At 36.1% G+C, this 23578-nt stretch overlaps 1 protein-coding gene across 1 annotated transcript; it reads left to right on the top strand.

The window, feature by feature from the left end:
- Nucleotides 1-429: 429 nt before the first annotated feature.
- On the top strand, nt 430-23210 carry LOC138168665 (inactive pancreatic lipase-related protein 1-like). Its single transcript, XM_069097572.1, has 12 exons — nt 430-478; nt 917-1071; nt 3949-4074; nt 5957-6091; nt 7072-7180; nt 13194-13313; nt 13438-13557; nt 14825-14943; nt 16679-16808; nt 18231-18339; nt 20893-21057; nt 23147-23210. Exons 1-12 carry the CDS (start codon nt 430-432, stop codon nt 23208-23210), a joined length of 1401 nt encoding a protein of 466 aa, XP_068953673.1.
- The last annotated feature ends 368 nt before the right edge of the window (nt 23211-23578 follow it).

The raw sequence follows: 23578 nt of genomic DNA on the forward strand, positions 1-23578 counted from the left end.
AAAAGTTCCCTTAATAAAACATTCGTTGTTTTCCCAGAATTGAACTTAATGGAAAACTCTGTCCACTATTATTAGCCTTGTTTTGTGTATTTGTGGAGATTAAAATGCAAAATACACACAATATTGTCTATCTTCATGAGTTTTTTCCCCCCTTGAAACTGTGTGCAAATGATAAGATACAGGTATAAAAGGGCTTTGGTATTTGATCCCATTGGTGCAGAGGCCTTGAATATTCAACCATGGTAAGTGTTGTTTGCTTTTTTTTTTTTAACATAGCTGTTGAAAAAAAATTCTGAAGATCTTTGCTTTGTTATGTGCAGATTATTATTATTATTATAGAAAAGTTTAATGTTTAAAGTTATGAATTCTTGTATATTTTATGATAACCTCTCTAGTGAGGTTCAATTGAATATTTCTTGATTGGTTTAGATGCTGGGGCTTTGGACTGTCACTCTTCTCCTGCTGGGCACAGTCAGAGGTAAGAAACAGTTGGTAATTTTTAGAAGCTACTCAGCACCACCCCCTCCCATCCAAACAGGTTTTGACCAGAACAGCCCCGGTTTCAATATCATGTGCCTTATGGCCATCAGAGTGGAAGATATCTGGTTCCAGAGAACCAGTATGCTGGCTGACCCTGTGCTAGGTAGAGTAGACAGATCTGTAAGATGGGAGAGCTGTCCTTTCCCAGCCTTCCTCAATGCTTGATAGTTCCACTTAGATTTGATATTTATGTAATTAGATAATCTCTTGGGTTATGGTTTTGTAGACAAAAGGAGGGAGAGTAGTCTTTTTCTCAATTTGCCAGGAAGTGACCCTAGTCACTAGATAGGCCAACCCCATCCATCAGTCACACAGACACAAAAAAGTTCTCTCCTTATATTACTAAGACTGAATTTTTAATTTATTTATTATATAGGAAAGGAAGTCTGCTATGGGGATCTTGGATGCTTTCCAGATGATGACCCTTGGGGTGGAACATTAATAAGGCCACTTAAGGTTTTACCCTGGAGTCCAGAAAAGATCAATATCCGCTTTCTGCTCTACACAAATGAAAATCCAAATTACTTCCAAGTAAGAGCTATGGTTATTTTAATTTAACATCTGCTTCATCCAATAGAGTTAATAATTTGGTTTGAATTTCTTATAAGTTGTCCTTTTTTGGCCAATAATGAAAACAGAATACTTTTTAAAAATCAAAATGTTTATATTATGATCATCATTATTCTTATGTCATTAAGGTGCTTCTTTAATGCCCCAAAGTGACGTGGAGTAAATTGGGGTCCTCAAAGGTTATATCAGTGTAGCACAAGCTCTGTGTCCCAGGCACTGTGCTAAGGCCTGGGGATACAAAGAAAACAAAATTCAACTCAATTCAATAAACACTTATTAAGTGGCACTAGGATTTAGCCTCGCACCATTGATTTCTCTGTCTTAACATTTGTCCAAGGATCAGTTGGCAAGTCAGTCAATAAACAATTATTAAGCACATACTGTCTGCCAGGCACTGTTCAAACCACTAGGGATATAAAGAAAGTCAGAAACAGTCCCTCAAGAAATAATGGGGAGACAATATGCAATCAACTATGCAAAAATAAGGCATAAATGAGATAAATTTGAGAGAATCACAGAGAGAATGTATTAGCATTATGGGAAGCCATGAAAGACTTATTATCCCACAAAAGGTGGGATTCTAACTGAGACTTGAAGGAGGCAGGGAAGCCAGGAGGTGAAGACCAGGAAGGAGAGCTTTTGGGGCATGAAGAATAGCCAGTGAAAATGTACAGACTTCAGGAGATCTCAGAAGAAACAGCTAAGACAGTTAGGCAGAATCAACAGAGAGAGTTCCTGAAGTCAGAAAGATCTAACTTCAGATCCAATCTCTGATGCTTATTAGGTATAGAACCCTGGGTAAGTCACTTAACCAAACAAGTCTGCCTAAGTTTCCTTCATCTGTAAAAACTGGGATAATAATAGCACCTATTTCACAAGATTGTTGTAATGATCAAATGAGATCAAATTGTTACATGGATACTGCACTTTATTATCAGTATTATTACAAGAACAGCAAGGAGACCAATGTCACTGAATTGCAGAGAACATGTAAATCAGGTGTAAGATGACTGGAAAGGTTGAAAGTGGCCAGATTATTAAGAGCTTTGAAAGCCAAATAGAATTTTATATTTGATCCTAGAAGTAACAGGGAATCCTAGAGTTTATTGAATAGTGGGATGATGTGGTCAGACCTTTACTTTAGGAAAATCAATTTGATAGCTGAAAGGAAGATAGACTGGAGAGACTAATTGGAGGCTATTTCAATAGTACAGGAATGAGGTGAGGAGAGCTCGCACTGGGGTGATGGTAATGGCAAAGAAGAGATGGGAGTATGTACAAGAGATGTTGCAAAGGTAGAATCGATAGGTCTTGGTGCCAGATTGGATATGTAGAAGTGAGAGAGAATGAAGTATTGGGGATAATGTTTATGTTGTGTGGCTGGATGACGAAGAAAATGATGGTGCCCTTGATAGTAATAGGAATATGAGGAAGATGGAAGGATTTGGGGAAGAAGATAGTTCAGTTTTGGACATTTGAATTTAAGATATCTGTGCAACTTCCACTTTGAGATATCGAATAGGCCATTGAAGATGTGATACTGGAGGTCAAGAGAAAGGTTAGGGCTAAATGAATAGCTTGAAAAAACCATGTGCCTAGAAATTAAAATCAGATACCCAGAATTCTAGAACGTGTTTTCAGAGTTGTGGGTCAGGAATCAGGGAATGCAGGCTCCAGCACTATGTTAGCAAACAAAAATTGATGCCTTGAACACAGTAAATGATGCCCTCTTTTCCCATCCCTCTCTCCACAGTTTGCTTTCCTAGACATAAATTTAAGTTCATTCTTCTCTCACCAACTGCTTTCTTCCCTCCTTTCAATGGATGCCACACAAGGGATGCCATTGATTACTTGCTAAGAAGTGGTAGCCTATGTAGCTTTTAGCTGACACATTGAATCAACTTTTCATTACTGTGAAAAGGGGAGACCAACTAACCATAAATAAAATGTGGTCTGACAGAGTGAAGGAGTAAGAGGATAGGCTAATTGGGTTCTAGTCCCTTACTCTTTCTTGACTTTGACTTAACCATCTAGAACATTAATACCCATTATTACTACCTATATGACCTTGGGCAAGTTACTAAATCTCTGGGGCTCAGTTTCCTCATCTGCAAAATGAAGGAGTTTAATCTGAAATCTGCTCTAGTTCTCACTATATTATCCTCTGATCTCCCTTCTCCCCGTATGGTGATGTCCTACCCCACCCTAGACCTCTGATGGTACTTTGTTTTGCCACTTCCAAATGCACTATCATTGTGTATTATTAGTATCATTTTGTTTTCTCTACATGTATAATCTACCACACTCCCCAGATAATAAGCTCTTTGATAACAAGAAGTCTATTTTTATATAAATATTACATCTTACCCCTTGCCCAGTTTATCCTAGTATTGTATTTTTAAAATATAGGCAGAGAGATGGCACAGCAGATAGAGTGGTAGTCCTGAAGTCTGGGAGACCTGAGTTCAAATCCAGCCTCAGACACTTAGCTCTGGGGAACCTGAACAAATCACTTACCCTCTATCTTCCTCATTTCCTCAACCATAAAATGGGGATAATAATAGCACCTTTCTCTCAAGGTTGTTGTGAGGATCAAGTGAGATAACATTTATAAAAAGGACTTATCACAATGCCTGGCATGTAATAGACACTTATTGTTTATTTCCTTCCTCATAAAGTACTTGCTGAATTGAACTGAATTGACTCACACTGGAGACCAAATTATACTTGTTTCTCTCAATCTATGAAGCCGTCCTCTGTATTAAAGGGCAATGAGGTAAATGACCATAAATTGTTTAAGACCAAAAATATTATCCGGTACTTTCCTTTTTATCACAGATACTCAAACCCTCTGAACCATCCACCATTGAATATTCAAATTTCAAAACAGACAGGAAGACTCGTTTCATTATCCATGGCTACATAGACACAGGAGAAGAGAGTTGGCTGTCAGACACGTGCAAGGTATAAAGTGGACCTTTCCCTGTATCCCCTTAGCCCACATCTTGAAGCCAATTTTAAATTGTTTTAAACTGTCAGTTTTAAAAGAATTAATATCCCAAAAAAGCTCATCTCCAAATAGGCAATCCCTTTTTTATATGACTCAGTCAGGTGATAATTCAAATTTTAAAAAGAGATTAAAATTTTGGGTAGGAGGTTAGAAATTTTAAAATGTTAGGGATTTAAAATATCAGGCCATTGCACACAACAAAATGAATAAATATTCAAAAGCATTTACCATTTACAATATTTGTGTAAAAAAAAAGTTAGAGATACTTCAGGGAATAAACAAAGGGGTTCCCTCAAGAGTCAGAAAGACGTGGGTTCAAACAATGCCCCTGACACATATTGACCATGTAAACATAGGCAAATAGGCAATGATAACAAAAACATACTTTGAAGAAATGTGTGTGCATTATTCACTTGGCAAGATGATGCTGCCCAAGACTTCTTTAAATAGTAAGTTTATTAATTGAATTTAAAATTATTTACTTTTCCCAAAATAAGTTTGCTGACATGTTTTCATGGTCACATCTGTTATTTGTCACATAAAGTAAGAAGTGACTTTTTTTGCCCATGTAAGCTTTTCCACTTTAAAGTGGAATATAAATATGATTAGTTACTATGGTGATTATTTTCTCATTTTATTGATCTTCCCTCAGGAGCCTGAAATACAAAGTAGCATAACCTCTGTGTTTTCTGCCTCCATCTTCAGTGACTATCTTTTTTTTTTCAAAGAAGTCATTTTCTTTATAAACAATTTTAATTTTTGTCCTATGAGCTCTATTTATAAGTATAATATAATTATTATTTTCTCCATTTGGGTCAGTTCTTGCCACAATATGGGAGATGTTTTAAATTTCCATTTGAAGGAGAAGAAAACAAGAGATACATTGATTTTAGGGGGGACAAGGAGCAAAAGAAAGAATACACAATCAAGTGAAACTATGCAACACCCAATGGCACAAGCATACCAAACATGTTTTCTGTGGGAAGAGGTAGCCAGAGGAGAAAGTATCCCTAAGACAAACACAACTTTCTTTCTTTGAAATGCAGTACTTTGATTCAGGATTGTTTTCTCCCTTCTAAACAGTCAATCCAATAATGCTACCCCCCCTCAGATCCATTAATGACTCAGTCCATCCCTGAAATGGTTAGTGGAAGCAGTAAAGCTGTGCATGCGGAAAATCAAAGATCTGAAGCTTCGGGACATAGTTTTCCCAGTGATTCATCTTTTCATACCTGCTTTCACCCTCCCTAGTGAAACAAGTATCCTGTTTACATGGTACAACAGACGAGATTTTCCAGCTCTACACATCAATGCTTTTATTGTCACTGCTATGATATGATAACGTAGATGAATATCACATATATTTGCAAAGAATGATGCTAAATTGATTTTGGAAAAAATAGGTAGCACCATTTTAAACTCAGGAGGTTGGATTGCCATGAGACAGGGCTGCTGAGAACCCATAAATTCCCTGAACATCTCCAGAGCAGTATTTCTTGTGAAATAATTTATTCTATGCTGGACCTATTACATTCTACTAGATATAAAAATTTCCACAGACTATGTCTACAGAATATGTTTCCACCTGAGATACTGCCATTTATTAGTTACTATGACTATAATGATAAAACTCTATTCATTTAGAACTTTACAAAGGAAATGCACTTTAAGCTGGGTGGAAGATTCCTGCTCCCTGTACATAGAAGTTGAACTGGGATGCTTTTTATCAAGTATTTGATGGCTCTGGTTTGGGTTTGAGCTTCCAGTAAGGAAACTGAGGGACCTTTGCACTAATATTTCTCCTAAAGGACTTTTTGCTTTATATCCCAACCTTAGAATATGTTTCAAGTGGAGCAGGTGAACTGCATCTGTGTAGACTGGGAAGGAGGCTCACAAACTACCTATACCCAGGCTGCAAACAACATCCGCGTTGTGGGGGCTGAAGTTGCTAATATGATTAAAGTTCTTTCGGTAAGTAGAAAGCTACTCAGTGTGCCATACTCATGATACTGCCTGGGTATTTCAGGTAATCTTCATTGTTCTATCCCTCCAACAGAATATAAACTCCTTGAGGGCAGGGACTGTCTTGTTTTTAGATCCCCAGTTGTCAGAACCATGCCTTTCAGAGAGGAGGTGTTTAATAAACCTTTATAGTATTGTGCTGTGTTATGACAGCTAAGTGGAGGAGTGGATAGAGTGCTGAGCCTGCAGTCAGGAAGACCTGAGTTCAAATATGACCTCAGACACTTACTAGCTTTTTGACCCTGGACCAGTTATTGAATCTGCTTGCCTCTTTTTCCTCATCTATAAAATGAGCTGGAGAAAGAAATGGCAAAGCACTCCAGTATCTCTGCCAAGAAAACCCCAAAAGGACACAACTGAAAATGACTAAATAACAATGACTCTACTGCTGCCATTCATTCCAAATAGACCACGCCAAAGAATCCTATAAAAGAATAAAACAAATAGAGTAGAGTTATGCCCTTTACTTAGTGGGGTTGAGAATTTCTTTTGCCCCTACCATATCATGTCAGAATCACTTAAGTAACTTCTTTCTACCCCCAGACTCTTATTTATGTGGTTTAATTGACTACAGTCTTGCACAATGTCTATAGATACCAAATGTTCTCTTTCATAGCAAAAGGGCACACAAAGGCCCAAGATTCATTGTGTTTTATTACAAAAATGAACAGGCTTCATCCAGAGAAATGAGACTATAAGGAGGAATCACTGTTCCTAACTAGCTCTGGCCAATCGCCAAACAGCCCCAGAGCAAGTCAGATCTTTCTAGTTTCTGTCAGGGGGACCTTGCAGAAGTCCAAGGGCACACAGCCATAAAGTCATAGCATGCCTAGCAAATAGTTTTCATTGCCAACGGTGGGGAATATTTCTGTACTCAACGCGGGCAAGAACCTAATGGGTTCAATTTTTGAAAAACGTCTTTCCATTAGACCAACTATCAATATTCTCCTTCTGAAATCCACATCATTGGCCACAGTTTGGGAGCTCATGCAGCTGGAGAGGCTGGGCGAAGGACACCTGGTCTGAGCCGAATTACAGGTAGGTAGGAGTGGTGATATTGCCTTACTTCATCACAAAGCACTCCAAAGGCCACTGGACAATTTATTAAATGCCACTCTACTTTTCAAGGAGCATTACCTCATTTACTTGTGGCAAAGGTAGGTATGTCAAGAATAAATACTTTAGGGAAACATAAATTTGTAACTACTTGGTCCTTATAAATATGTGTAGCTTTCATATCTTCTGTTATCCTTTCTTCTTTATTCTGTCTCTTTTCTCATCCACACATAAATTTTATATCATCCCATAAGAGTCTATGAAAGTCTCAGATATCCCATTGTGTTGCTGTATCTCCTTTCCCCACAATTTGTTATGCTTTCAGGAACTGATTTTCCTAAAAGAATAAGCAAAACAAACTTGAACTAATACATTTTCATTGGGATGTATTAAATTTGCATCCTCTTAGGAAATACTTTAGAAAAATGAAATAGGAGAGATATGGAGATGGAGCAAAGATGGAAAATTAGAGGGAACCCAGCTGAACTCTCTCAACATTCTCTTCCAAACAACTTTAAAATCATAGCTCAAATCAAATTTTGGAATGGTAGAATAAACAAAAGGTGGCTTAAGAAAACATAGGCAGTCAGCAGACAATGTTTGTGACACCGGAATGAAGGCCTATCTAGTGGGCAGTGGGAAATGTTGCTGCTGAAGCAGTAGCAGCTTTGGAAGCTCTGAACCCAGAAACAGAAAGGGGGTGGCATCAGACAAATGGTCAGAAAGAGATTGCAAGGGACCCTTTGCTGGCACTGGGTAGAGCTGGCACTGATTGGAAATTGGATCATATGAATGTCAGGGTTGCAGTTCCAGGACAGAAAGGAGTTCTGGGATTGGTCACAAGGTAGCAGAGACTCTAGTCACAGTTCCAAGGAAAAGTGAGTGCTAGTGCTTCTGGCTGCAGGGTACCAGGGACCGTTCCTGGGTAAAAACCAGAGTGCAGACAAGGGGAACAGTGATCATACCTTTCTCAGGATAATACCTTGGAAGGACCAAAAACTTGCAGATCCCAAGAACTAACTCTGAAAACAGCAGCACAAAAAACCTGTAACCTGAAACAGTGCTTCCCTACCATCAGGTAAGTAAAGCTTAACTTTAATGTAAAATTTGAAGTCAAGAAATAGGCTGAAAAAATGTGCAAATAACAACAACAAAATGAATTTAACCATAAAAAACTACTACAGTGGCAGGGAAGAGAAGGCATAAACTCATAAGAAGACAATAATGTAAAAATTCTCATATCAAAGCCTCAAAAAGAAAAAAAAATGCTAATTGGACATGAGCCCAACAAGAATTCTTGGAAGAGTTTTTAAAAAGATTGAGAGGAATGGTAGAGAAAATTGGAAAGGAAATGAAAGTGATGCAAGAAAATTATGAAAAGAGAATTAACAGCTTGGTAAAAAAAAATACACAAAAATATGGGAGAAAATAATACTTAAAAAACCAAAATTGGCCTAATGGTCAAAGAGGCACAAAAATTCAGAAGAAAATAACTCCTTAAAAAGCAAAATGGGTCAAATGGAAAAAGAGGTACAAAAACTCACTGATGAAAATAATTCCTTAAAAAATAGAATTGAGAAAGTGGAAGCTAATGACTCCATGAGACACCAAGAAACAATAAAACAAAGTCAAAAGAATGAAATACAATACAATGTCAAATATGTCACTGGAAAAACAATTGACCTGAAAATACATTGTGGGGAGATAATTAAAAAATTATTGGACTACCTGAAAGCTAGGATAAAAGAAAAAGAGCGTAGGCACCATATATCAAGAAATTATCAAGGAAAACTGTCTCAATATCTTAGATCCAGAGAATAAAATAGAAATTGAAAGTATCCACTAGGGCAGCTAGGTGGCGCAGTGAATAGAGCACCAGCCCTGGAGTCAGGAGGACCTGATTTCAAATCTGACCTCAGACAACACAAAAACTAGCCGTGTGACCTTGGGCAAGTCACTTAACCCCAATTGCCCTCCAAAAAGCAAAAGGAAAAAAAAAAGAAAGTATCCACTAATCATTTTCTGGAAGAGATCCCAAAATGGAAACTCCCAGGAATATTATAGCCAAATTTCAGAGCTCCTGGGTCAAAGACAAAATACTTGAAACAGCCAGAAAGAAACAACTCAGATACTATGGAGCTACAGTCAGAATCATATGAGATTTAGTGACTTCCATGCTAAAATAGAAGAGGGCTTGGAATATAATATTCCTGAAGCAAAGGAATATTATACAACCAAGAGCAATATACCAAGCAAAACTGAATGTAAACCTTCAAGGGAAAAATGTATAGAGGACCTGCAAGCAGTCTTGATGAAAAGACTAGATCTGAATAGAAAATCTGACATTCAAACACAAGATTTAAGGGAAATATAAAAGGATGAACATGAAAGAGTAATCATAAGGGTCTCAACAAAGCTAAACTGTTTACATTCCTATATAGGAAGATGACACATGTAACTCTCAAGAACTTTATCATTAAAAAGAGTTTACATAGACAGAGGTCAGGGATATGAATCAATTATGTAGAATGGTCTCCAAAAAAAGATGGGGGGAGGGGAGAAAGAGATATGCACTGAGAGAAAAGGAAAGAGAGAGGTAGCATGAGGACATTTCTCTCATATAATAAAAAGCACACAAGAAGAGCTTTTACAGTGGAGGGGAGAATGGAGAAGAGTGGTGGCAGGAAATGCTTGAACTTCAATCTCACTGGAATTGGCTCAAAGAGGAAAGAAAATACATGCATGTATATACATATATGTATAGATATATACATGTACTTATATGGATATACACATGCACATATTTATATACATGTTTGTATGCGTAAGCATATGTGTTGTTTACATACACGTGTGTGCATGCATGTATATGCATACACGTGTGTGCATGCATGTATATGCGTACACATACACTCAATTGTGTTAAGAAATGTGACTTACCCAACAGAGAAATAGGAGGGGAAAGGGATGAGAGAATGTGGGAGTAGGGATGATAAAAGTTAGGGCAGATTAAGGGAGTCAGCGGTTAGAAGCAAAATAGACTTTTGAGGAAAGATGGGATCAAAAGAGAGAGAGAGAAGAAAAAGAACAAAATAGGATGGTGGGGAAAATAGTTAGCAACCATAACTGTGAATGTGAATGGGATGAGGTCACCATAAAAAAGGAAGCACTAGCAGAACAGATTAGAAACCATAATCTAAAAACATGTTGTTTACAAGAGACACACTTGAAACAGAAAGATCCACAGAATTGAAATAAAGGACTAGAAAGGAATCTAAAGTACTTCAGCTAAATTTTTAAAAAGGTATGGGTAGCAATCATGATCTCAGGTAAAGCAAAAACAAAATATACTTAATTAAAGGGTACAATCAGGGAAACTACATTTTGCTAAAATATAATAAAGATGATATACATAATATAACATATAATAAACAAAACATGACGTAATATCAAAAAAGTTTCTCTGATGAAAGGCCTCATTTCTCAAATATATACAGATTATAGAACTGAGTCAAACTTATAAAAATAAGAGCCATTCCTCAATTACTGAATGATCAAAAGATATAAACAGGCAGTTTTCAGAAAAAAAGAAGTCCAATTAAAACAACTCTGAGATACCACCTCATATCTATCAAAATTAATTCTAGAGGCATGAGAGGAAAAAATAGACATGGAGTAGTAAACTGGTCTAACCATTCTGGAGAACAATTTGGAAATATACTCAAAGGTCTACAAATCTGTGCATATGCAACAATTCCACTAATAGCTCTATATAACAAAAAGATGAAAGGATAATTAAAAGGACCTGTATGCACAAAAATATTTATAGCAGATCTTTTTGTGTCGGCAAAGAATTGGAAATTAAGGGAGATGCTCACAAATTGGCCAAACAAGTTATGGCATATGTTTATAAAGGAGTATTATTTTGCTGTGGAAAACAACAAGGGGGTAGTCTCAGAAAAAAACACAACATATCAAAACTTACATGAACTGATGCAAAATGAAATGAGAAGTAGGATATTATTGTGCACAATAATAGTAATGTTGTAATGATGATCAACGTGAAAGAACATGACTACTCTGATCAATAAAATGATCCAAAACAATTCAAAAGGCTAATGATGAAAAAATGCTGTCCACCTCCAGAGAGAGAACCACTGAACTATGAATACAAATTGAAGTAAATGTTCCCCCCTTCCTTATTTTTCTTTTTTTTTTAATATAGCTAATATGGAAACATATTTTTCATGATTTCACATGTATAATTGCAATAAAATTTCTTTTCTTTTCAGTTGGTGTGGGAGAGTGAGTGGGTGGGATAGAATTTGGAACTCAAAATTTTAAAAGGATGTTTAAAATAGATAAATAGTATTTTATTTAAAAAGGGAGGGGGAAAGAACAGAGCAGTAGTGCTTCATCCCAGCGCATGGAGATTTAACAGACAGTATTTCTCCCCCTCTTTTCCCATCTGAGTAACTGTCTCAAACTGAGTTCCTGCCTGGACCCAGGGCAGTATGAACAGTGGCTTTGCAAAAACCAAAGAGGCTTGTCTTTGCCTGCAATAACATTGCTTTGTTATTGTTTCTCCCTTGCCTCCTCCCTTGACTGAATTAGTCTTATCAAGTTGATTTCAGGTTTCTTGTCCAAGGTGCCAAAATTGCTAGTAACCTCTGAAGAAGAGTAAAGAAGCAAGGAGATTTTGTTCCCTGCTAGCCCTCCTAACAGATATTGTGAACATAAAAGCACTTGACAAGGAGTCAAAAGGCGTGGATTTAAATCTCAGCTTTGCTTTTTCCTAGTGACAATAATAACTCAAACTTCTATAACACTTTAAGTTTTACAAAGCACAGTATTTACAACAATTGTGAGGTAGGTTGTATAATTGTTATTACTTATATAAATGAGACTTGGTGAAATTAATTAGTTCTTACCCATAGTCACACAACTAGCCAATGTTAGATGTCTACGCTTAGCTCTCCTGACTCCTAGTCAGCATGTTTACTACAAAAGAACACAAATCTTTACTTCTCTGGGTATCAGTTCCTTCAACTGTCAAATGAGGGAGATAGGTGAATGATCAATATGGTTCTTTCTAGTTTAGAAACTCTCTGATTCTATGGGTTTCTGTCTAGGCTAAGAAGGTTTGGTGGAATGTACAATCTATCCATTTTTAACTTCCTTTTATGGATTTCACTTTTATCTTTGTATCCCTAGTGCCTAACAAAGTGTCTTAAGCAGAGTAATGCTTAGTAACTGGTTGTTGAATTAGAGATTACTTGTGTCATAAGGAATCTAAAATGAAAAGGGTTAACTAATAAACTCCTATAAAATAAGCATTCTAAGAGATGAAGAGTAATCATATCAACTGCAGCTTACAGAAACAGCTTCACATTATATCCTTTCCATTGTCTTTTATAAAGGTTCATCACAAGTTACACCTTCTTGGAATAAGAATTAACATCTTCATTAAAAGGGATCATTTGTCTCTCCTTCAGCCACCCTGAGAAAATTTGTAGATAGCACCTAATTAAGAGGCTTACTAAGAAGAAAATTAATCTGAAAGACAAAAATCATCCCTCTCCTCCAAACTGGGAGATGATAAAAACTTGAAAAGAGGGAAATATATGAAACATTTTCACATTTTATTTCAGAAATTCATAAAATTTATTCATCAGGGTAAATTTGATGGATAGACAAAATCTATCAATGAATCACAAAGTCAAATATAAATATATTTGATTTTCTTTTCTTTGGGGCCATCCATACCACTGCACTCCTCCATCAAGTGTGGTAATGTGATCATAGATATTTATACTTTTTTAACCCTGCCCCACTCACAAAGGCACAAATTTATATGCAACTAAAATAAAAACTCCTCAAAGGCAGAGATGTTTGTTTTAATGCTTCAATCTGACACATAGTAGGCAGTAGAAGTGTTGGTTTTGTTGAGTTGGGTTGAATTAACTACTAACTTGTACATGTAAATATTTTTTAGGTCTGGATCCTGCAGAGTCTTCTTTTGAAGGTGCCCCAGAGGAAGTTCGACTGGATTCCAGTGATGCTCTGTTTGTTGATGTGATTCACACCGATTCAGCTCCTTTGATCCCTAATTTGGGTGAGGCTTTGCTATATTCCAATACTCTCCATATAGTCAGTATCACCACATTTCATGACTAGAGTGATTGTTAACTCCAAAGCAATAAGTTTTGACATGCTTTTCCTTCTGTGAAATGCTTCAGGTTTTGGAACAACTCAACTAGTTGGTCATCTTGATTTCTTTCCGAATGGAGGAAAGGAAATGCCTGGGTGTAAGAAGAACATCTTCTCACAGATTGTGGACATAGATGGCATCTGGTCTGGTAAGACTATCTGGGAAATAATAACCATTGAAGAAAAATCATCCAATATCATTGGCCATAGCTAAAAGAATACCGTATACTTTGAATACTATGAATTACAGAATTTTGAATTAGGTTCTTTATTGCTATCTGCATAACACAACATCACTTGTTGTTTCTTCATTCTGCCAGAATGGAATTTCTCATATTTTTTTCTTTATGATTTAACTTAGAGTGACAGAGGAAAAAACTATGAATACATTTAATTCTCTGTGTTTTGAAATATTATTTGGTAATTTTCTTAATGAGAAAACATATATGTAAAAATGTTGTGGCCATAATTAATATTTTATGGTTCTATAAAAAACCTAGTCAATTTGAATAAAATATGTGTTTTAATATTTTACTAAACTGAGTCAAAATGTCTTGCAAAATCTCATAATCAGTTATTACAAATATACCATGCAAGGGATAAGGAGTGGGCCAAGGACTATGATTTCATTTGCATAGAGAATTCCTGGGCAAGCAAATTCCCTCTACCAGATGCAGGTCACCACACCTTCTTTGCAATATATAGTCCTAGAGTGTTGCCATGAGCAATGAGATTTGCAATGACTTGCCCAAGGTAACACAACCATTATGTAGGTAGAACTTGATCCTAAGTCTTCTTGGCTTCAAAGCCTTTTCTCTAACCACTGTGCAAAACTACCAGTTGTTACTTGAAAGCATTCTCCAAAACAAACAAGAGAGTTACCTGTTCAAAGATTTTTAAAGCAGCATTTATATATAATTACAAAAAAAAAACATTTGGGAGTAATATAAATGTTCAGTAATAAGGGAATAGTTAACTAACTTATTCATTCAAGTAGAGAATGGAATTCTATAATGTCATTATGATCAATTGGTAGGTCTAAAGAATATGAAGAAATCTGGAAGGACCTTTATTAAATTTTGCAAAGAGAAAAGTAGGATCAGAAAAAAATGGCATGTGCACTACCAAGATTATATAGGAAGAAAAGTGAATTAGAATAAACAGAGTCCCAAGAGGGAGTCAAAGGAAGTGACTAAGAAGCTGTTATGATATCTTATGTATTGACATTCATCATTTAAATGTTAAGCAAGTTTAGCTGGTTTTATTCATACTTTACATTGTTTTTAGTGGAACACAATTTCTAAAATCTCAAAAATTTATTGGCTTTATCCTGGTTGGGATGTTTCCTTGAAGAATGTACAAATTTGATCCCTTCTACATTCTTCTGTTAAATATAACCAGACCTTTTCTCCTCAGGAACTCGGGACTTTGTGGCTTGCAATCACTTGAGGAGCTACAAATACTACTCTGATAGCATTCTGAACCCTGATGGTTTCACTGCATTCCCCTGTGCTTCCTATAAGAATTTTAAAGCTGTAAGTTATGGATATTATGGAATCACATAATTATAAGTCCATGATTTATTAATTTTGATTCATTTTAAAACATACGAATAAGAGTATCTACTAAGTGCTTAGAAGGTCCTCAGAGAGCTTACAGTTTTGATGGGGAGACATACAAATATGGAATAGTAATAATAGAAGTGTGGAAATGAGTGATGCAGCTGATGGGACTTCAGAGAGAGGGTCAATTAATTGGGGCTATAGTAACTAAAGGAAGATTCATAGAGAAGGTGAAGACATGAAAAAAAATAAAAAATTAGTAGTAAGATTTAGATAAGAGGAAAAGAGAGGACAAGATACTCTAAGTGGGGGACCACATAAAGGTTTGGCTAGTGAGGAATTCAACTAACTGAAGTAAAGGGGCTTAAACTGGGAAGTAGGAGATAAGGTTGAGTCAAGAAATAGAAACATGTATGCTCAGCAGAGAATTTGTACCTTAACTTTCTTACAGGAGAGCCATTGAAAATTTTTGAGCCAGAGAGGGATATTATGGAAATAATAATTTAATTTAATTTTAATTTAATTTTTAAATTTAATTTTAATTTAATCCCATAAATTATAGGAATGAGATTATAACAACCATATATGGTAGGAAAATTCACAGTGCATGCTAACATGGAACCTCAAATCATCTAAATTGTTTATATATTCAACCAAGATATCTCTCAACTCTTTATTTTGTTTTTAATTGATCTAGCCTAAAAGTATCTCAAGAACTGCTTTTGTAAAGATGTGAATTTAAAAGCAATACTGGTTTGAAGAATCTAAACCAAATTGCCAGACACAATGACAACATACTTGTAATATCTGCTATTAAGTAGGCTGAAGCTAGTGGATCAATTGAACTCAGGAGTTCTGAGCTGCAGTGGGTTTAGCCAAAGAGATTCTGGGATAAAGTCCAGCACCAATATAGCAGACCCAAAGAAGCATTGGGTGGTGGTAGTGGTATTGAGCAAGGAATGAGGAGGTGGGCTACCTAAGAAGGAACAAAATGAACCTGATTGGAAACAGAATAGGCCAAAGTGTCTATGTCAAACCATAGTAGCACTGGGCCTGAGTTAAAGATTTAGTATTTTTAGTTCAACTCAGCAAACATTGACGACAGATCTCCTATGCATATGGTATTGTAGATGCAAAGACAAAAATGACCTGGCCCCAAGTACCTAACATTCTACTGAATAGAATTCCTTGTAATGGATCTTTTAGGAAAGGGACCTCTAGACCAAGTCCTTCATTTTAAAGATGAAGAAACTATAGTTTAGAGCGAGTCCATAGTTACTACGAGGCTATACACGAGAAAGAACTTAAACCATGTCACAGGAGTTATGTCCATTATATCATATGATGTTTTAACTATGGAACTTGATTTTCTTTTCTTGTACCAAAAGTAATGACATCTGAAACGTTCCCCAACATATTCTAAAATGACTAACAAACTTGATATTGACCATTGAAACTCATGAGAATTATTGTTATACAGTCTTATAATTGTCAAATGCATATAAGGAACTTGTCTGTCTTCATATTTACTTTTAGTTCAAGGGGATAGGTGATTTTACTGTTTTAATATATCAAATTTTCATGTCACATATTTAAAAAAGTAATTTTCCTCATCAAAATAGGATGTTTAGGAGTTATGCATGACCACCCATAAGAGTGAGCCACAAAGAGACAAACTTTTCTGATAAACCACTTCACTTCTCTTTAGGAAAAGTGCTTCCCCTGTCCAAATGAAGGTTGCCCACAGATGGGTCACTATGCTGATAAATATGCTGGGAAAACAAGTCAAAAAGAACAAAAATTTTTTCTGAACACTGGAGATGCAAGTGACTTTGCTCGTAAGTTGATATTTGGCTTCTCTCAGTCTTTAAAACCTAAATCAAGTCTAAATTCTATTGCATAAGAACAGTTCATGTATCACCTGATATGTTAAAGCTGCTCTGGAACATTTGGGTGACCCTGGAAAATTCCCACTAAGCAGCTCATTATGCACCTCCGATAATATATGCTTTATAACCTGAATACATGCCTGTAGAAAAAAAGAGCCAGTCCACTGAGGTCACTGAATAATGTGACCCCATTTGACTAATTGATTTTTGTAGCTGAGGAACTCCAGAAAGATTTTCTTTCTTCTAGCTTATTCACTTTCAATAAAACAATGGGGAAAAGCAGTGGTAGCTTATCTCTCTATAGCTTATCAAGCTATACAAATTCAGGTATCTCACATACGTAGGCCCAACTTTTCATAATTTCTTATTTCATCACCTTGCTTATTTCAGAGGTATCATGACCTGTTCAATAGAAATCTGGATTTGGAGTTCAGCTCCTAACTTGGGACACTTAACTGGCCATTTAGTCATGAACAAGTCACCTAACCTCTTTGTGATTCCAGCAGCTCCCTAGGAGTTATCCTCTAAGTCATAGACTAATTGTCATCTGTATTGGTGGAAGGAGTTCCCACACTGGGAGTTCTCTACATTGCAGAAATCACAGAGTCATCTGTCATTGTTAGTTTTTAATATAGTATTAGTTACTTATTCATTCATTCAACAATTCTAAAAATTGGTTATATAACTGTTATGTAAAAGGGCCTATGGCAGGTACAGGAGAGTGAGGTGTGGGGTATGTGATACAAAGGGGATTGAGACACAGTACTTGCCTCTAAATGGCTTATTTCATTTCTTAACAACTTCACCCATTCTTTCTTTCTTAATTTGTTATGGTTCAAAACATATTTCCTATAATCTGGTCAATATTTCATCTTATAATCTAATGGTAAAATCAAGGTAACTGCATGCATTTACATTGAGCAGGTTTAAAGAGAGGAACGAGAACACATATTCAGTCTGAATTATAATGACACATCAGTCCAATAGTGGAGTTTCCATAATTCATTGACTGGTAAAAATGGGAACTCCCAGAAGTAGATTTATTTTTCAAGAGGACACTGGTTATCCAGATTGTCCATGGGATTACACACTGACACATGAAAGACTTGACTATTTTATATTGAGTTCATATACCTAAAGTTATCACAAGGTGGGAAAATTGGCTCCTTTTCCATTAGAGCTTTCTTTTTAAAATATTTCTTCTTATGTAGAAGTTAATAATTTATCTTCTTAAACAGTTTTAGTTCAGTAACAAGTATTCTTTATTGTCTTCTTAGGTATTTTGGTCTGAGTGTATATATATGCCATGGAAACAAAGCTTTGTTCTATTTAGCTCCCATGTCTATCCAACGCTTTCCTGTCTCTCTTTAGGATGGAGATACAAGGTATCTGTCACTCTATCTGGAAGAACAGTGACTGGCCAAGTAAAAGTTGCATTGTATGGAAGTAATGGAAACACCAGGCAATATGACATCTATAAGTAAGTTTCATATATTACATATATGTGAATATATGTATAATAATACATATTATTATTCAATATCATGCTATTACAAATATTCTTGAATACTCCAGGAATAATTTAATAGTCCTGTGATACCCTGATCTAGATAGGGAATATCTGGTATTCATTTCTGGGGATCATATTATAAGGATATTGATTAGACAGAGAGTATCCACAGGAGGGAGACCAGGATGGTGAGAAAGGTAAGGGGAATAGCTTTCTTCAAGCATTTGAAAGATAATCACAAGGAAGAGGAATTACACTTTTTCTGCTTGGTCTCAATAATAAGAACTAGAGCAATGGATGGTTATCAATCAATCGATAAGCATTTTTAAGCACCTACTGTGTGCCAGCCATTAGGTGGTAGGTGCAAGATTAAAACAATTCCTATTCACAATATAATGAAACAAATTTAGGAGTATTATGTGGAAAAATTATCTAACAATCAGAACTTGCATTGAATGAGTGCCTGTTCTAGGCTTGGCACTGTGTTGAGTTCTTGGAGGGGAGGATGCTGAGAATATGGAGGAAGCATCAGGTATGTTTTGGATTAATTGGGTTAATTAATTGCATCTTCAAGGAAAGACTGGTTGACTCTATGTCAGGTATATTGTGGAGGGGTTGAACTAGGTGACGACTTATGTCAATTATAGCTCTAAAATTCGGTGCCCATCTGATATATATGTGTGTGTGTGTGTGAGTTCTGTCAAAAATGAAAGCATTTCACGAAAGTTCTAGAGTATTTCTTTATTACTAGGTGACTAGAACAGGGTGATAAAACTAGGATAGTAGAAAAAGCATTGGATTTCAAATGAGAAAATCTAGTTTTGAGACCCAGTTCTAACATTTGCTGTGTGATCTTAAACAAGTCACACCCTTTGAGAACCAGTTTCCTTTTCTATTCAATGGAGAAAATAAAACATATTCTATTCATCAGCGCTGTTGTAAGGAAAGCCCTTCACAAAGCACATAGTGCTGCAGAAATCTGAACAATTAATATCTAAATAGATTTTAAAATTTCTCCACAAAAATTGATACACTAAAATTAATTGTGGATATATGCTGTTTTTTTTCTTATTTTGTTTCCAATGTAACTGTTCAGTTTTATGTGTTTTAGTAAAACAGATTTTCTTTTCTATTGAGGGTGCCAAAGGGACAATAAGCAGGTGAATTTAATGAAGTCATTATCTATGAATCTTTGGTGTGAATTTAAAATAACAAATGAAAGAAAGAGTGGTATGGGGGTAATGTATCTCTCAGGAGACTGGGGTTCAGATTTCATCTCTCATACTTAATAAATATATGACTTTAGGCTAATCATAACTCAGCCTCAGTTTCTTCATCTGTAAGATGTAGATATCTACCCATTTTACAACAACAATGGTTGTTGCGAAGGAATTGTTATATGAGCCTTAAAGCACAATAGAAATGTGAGTTCTTCATGACTGCTATGAAGATATGTTTAGTATAGATGTATATGTAGAGCCTGTGTCAGATTGTGCCCATCTTGTGGTGGGAGAAGGGAGAGATGGGGAGAAAATTTGAAATAAAAATCTTATGGAAGTGAATGATGAAAACTAAATGTAAATAAATGAATTTTTGAAAAGATACAAAAAAAAGCAAATACTCAGTTCTACATCAGTTTGACTCACAAAGTCCTAGAATGCTAAGTATAGGTTCTATATATGCTAATAAATAACCAAGTTGCCTTTTAAATTTTGGGCAATTGCAAGAGGTTTTTTTTTTATTTAAACATGTGGCTTTTTGGTGAGGTATCTATTATAAATTTCTATATTTTGTGTCTAAAAACCAGCTTACTGCTGAATGAAATTTCAAATATTTAGCAAACGTCAGTAAAGCCTATAGTCATCATTTGAATCCTTACAATGTGCTATATTAGCAATTCACATTTCCTTGAGGGTGCCAACTCTATAATCATTGAGAAACATTTACTGATGACCTAGTAAAAACATACATAAATATTTTTTTTTTGCTTTGGGACAGAATAAAAGTGATCTGGTACAAAAAAATGTGAGTTCTTATAACTCACACTTTTAAATTTTAACTTAGAAGCAGCGAGGTGGCACAGTGAATAGAGCACTAGGTTCAGAGGCAGGAAGACCTGAGTTTAAATCCAGCCTCAGATACTAGCTGTACAAACAATTCTGAGCAAGTAATTTAACCTCTGTTTACCTGCACTTCCTCATCTGTAAAATGGGGATAATAATAACCTACCTACCAGGGTTGTTTTGTGGGTCAAATGAGATAATATTTGTAACATGCTTAGCAGAATACCTAGCACATAGCAGGTGCTATATAAATGCTGTTATTACTGTCATTATTCATCTCATCAGACTACTTTTGATTAGACATAGTTTGGGTTTTAAGAAATCACGTGTCTTTAAAACATCTCAACATCATCAAAATACAACCAGCTTTCCATTTTCTGGAGCAAAGAATAAAATTTTACTGTAAGGGCTTTAGAGTATTCATCTATGACTATGAATGCCTTTCTTCTTATTTTTCCAGGGGAGTGCTCATAAAAGAGTCTACTCATTCCAGTGAGATCGATGTAGCGGTCAATGTTGGAACACTGGAGAAAGTTAAATTTCTGTGGAATAACAACGTGATCAATCCAACCTTCCCCAAAGTGGGAGCCTCAAAGATCACTGTGCAAACAGAGGATGGCAAAGAGTATGTATGCTTATTAGTATGACCCTAAGAATATTGGGAAAGATAAACATTTGCAATGAAAATTTTCCCACAGAAAATCTATTATGACTAAAGCACAAAGACTTATGGAAATACTTGTCCTTATTGCACCCTGTCCCCAAGCAAAGAATGGCTTATAGAAACCATAAAATTTATCAACCAACAAGCATTAATGAGTACCCACTCTAGGTGGAACAATAATGTGCTGGGTTCCACGGGGAATTATAATTCTTGACCTCTAGCTAGGAAGATGAGGCATATATCCATGATAGAATTCTTGAAGATAAAACTATTCAGTGAGTGCTGTAGAACAGAGAAATTATTAAAATTTAAGAGATACAAAGCTACTAAAGAGGAGTTATCGACACAGGGGTGATGGGTAGTATGGAGCAGTGGAGAGAGAGACTGTTAGACTTTGAATCAAGAAGACAGAGATCAAATCCTTTTCGTTGATGCTCATTCCCTTCAGTTGGGTTCAACTCTTCATGACCCCATTTGGGGTTTTTCTTGGCAAAGATACTGGAGTGATTTGCAATTTCCTTCTCTAGCTCATTTTACAGATGAGGAAATTGAGGAAGAGTTAAGAGATTTGCCCAGAGTCACACAGGTAGTAAGCGTCTAAGGCTGGATTCGGATCTTCCTAGCTCCAGGCCCAGCCCTCTATCCATGGTCACCTAGCTGCCCTGATTCTAATCATTAAATCACTTAACCTCTCTAACCCTCAGTTTTCTTATTTCTAAATTAATTACCTAATTATCTAATTGTAAAGTATTAATTACCTAATGAGCTTGCTGAGAGCCTGAAACGAGAAAACGTATTTAAAGCATTTTGCAAAGTTTGGAGTATTAATAACAATAATGATAATAATAGCTAATATTTCTCATTTTACGTTTCCAAAGCACTTTATATTTGAAACTCAAAACAAGCTTATGATGTCATTATTATCATTTTGGAAATGAGGAAACTGAGCTTAGGAAAGGTTAAGCAACTTGGCTAGAGCTGCAAAGCTAAAAAGTATCCAATTAGGGATAAAGAGATCATCTTGCCTTCAAGGCTAGCACTCTATCCACTATACCAGATACCAACCTCAGGGAGAAAAGTCTAAAGAAAAGGTAGCAGAGGAAGTGAAGACTGAACTTGGGGATTTATCTATCATTAGGAAGCAAAAGGAAGAGAGAAGTCACTAAAATAGACAGAGAAATAGCCAGAAAGGGTAGCGGATCTAATTAGCATAGCACAATTAGTGTATCCTAATTGGGATAACAAGTCAGAGGTGGGGAACTTGCGGAAGCCACATAATGACTTTCGGGGTCCTCAAGTGCTGCCCTTTGGCTGAATCCAGACTTGTTCTGTGAAGTCTGGATTTGGTCAAAGGGCCACACTTGAGGACCTAGAGGGTCACATGTGGCCTTGAGACTGCAGATTCCCCACTCCCGGATAGCATAATGGTAGAAGTCGACAATAGGAAAACTTCAGAGAGGTTAAAGAAAATAAAGATTGAGAAAAGGTTGTCAAACTTGGCCATCAGGAGATTGTTGGTGACATATGAAAGGATTAAAAACCAGATTTCTAGGAGTTAAAAGAATACAAGTTGTAAGGAAGTAGAGGCAAAAAAATTGTGTATCAAAAAGTTTGACAGTGGAATGAAGGAGAAAGATTACAAGACAGTTAGAAGAAAGAAGAATAGGAACAAGCGAAGGTTCTGTTCATAATTTCATTCAGTAAAATAGGCCCCCTCCATTTGTCAAAGTCTGCCATATGGCCAGCATTGTTCTAGGTGCTGTAGAGGAGACAGGAAAAGCATAAATTATGTTCTTGTCCTCAAGGAGTTTTATATTTCTCTGGGCAGAAGAAGGTGTCTACACTTGAAACCAACTACACTATAAGGCCATTTATTAAGTGGAATGTTTTGAGGTCAAAAAAAGTAATTTCTAATTGATTCCCTTTGTCTTCTCCACTAATACAATGGAGCAACAGAGAAGCACAGAAATTGTATTTAACCCTAACAAATCTAACAAGTTACTGTTAAGGTAGACATGTAAACACTCAAAAATCCATGTTTTCTTCACAGGCATAATTTCTGCAGTGAGGAGACTGTGAGAGAAGATACCTACCTCACTCTTACTCCCTGTTAAGTATGTGACCAAATGTTGCCACAATGTTCACTTTAATAAAATTTTGCTATGCATCAATTTATTTCCTAGATGTGTCACTGCTACGGTATTAAGGCCTCCCTGTGGGGATACATAAGACCTCGAAAAGTGGAATAGATGAAGGCAATAGGGGAATCAATACCTGAGCACTTTCAAACTTCATGAAATTGTGTGATCCAAGGTCTAGCCTAATTAAATTCAGGGAAGCTGGATGAGGGTTATTTAAGCCATAGCTAAGTATGAATCTGTTTACTAGGCCATATAGGGATTTTGAGCTGCATCGATAGAGAAGACTCACATGAATGAAATTATGTCCTCTTGAAGTGAAGTATATGTACATGCAGTGAGAT

The sequence above is a fragment of the Petaurus breviceps genome, unplaced genomic scaffold (genome assembly GCF_028583685.1).
Source record: "Petaurus breviceps papuanus isolate PSGF00001 unplaced genomic scaffold, PetGlider_PUasm1.0 37, whole genome shotgun sequence".
NCBI lineage: Eukaryota > Metazoa > Chordata > Mammalia > Diprotodontia > Petauridae > Petaurus > Petaurus breviceps.

Excerpts from the sequence above, each read along its gene's own strand:
- LOC138168665 (XM_069097572.1), top strand. The coding sequence starts at position 430 with ATGCTGGGGCTTTGGACTGTCACTCTTCTCCTGCTGGGCACAGTCAGA. Across the intron at positions 7,181-13,193 it reads TGGTCTGAGCCGAATTACAG|GTCTGGATCCTGCAGAGTCT; the intron begins GTAGGTAGGAGT and ends AATATTTTTTAG. Across the intron at positions 14,944-16,678 it reads CCTATAAGAATTTTAAAGCT|GAAAAGTGCTTCCCCTGTCC; the intron begins GTAAGTTATGGA and ends ACTTCTCTTTAG.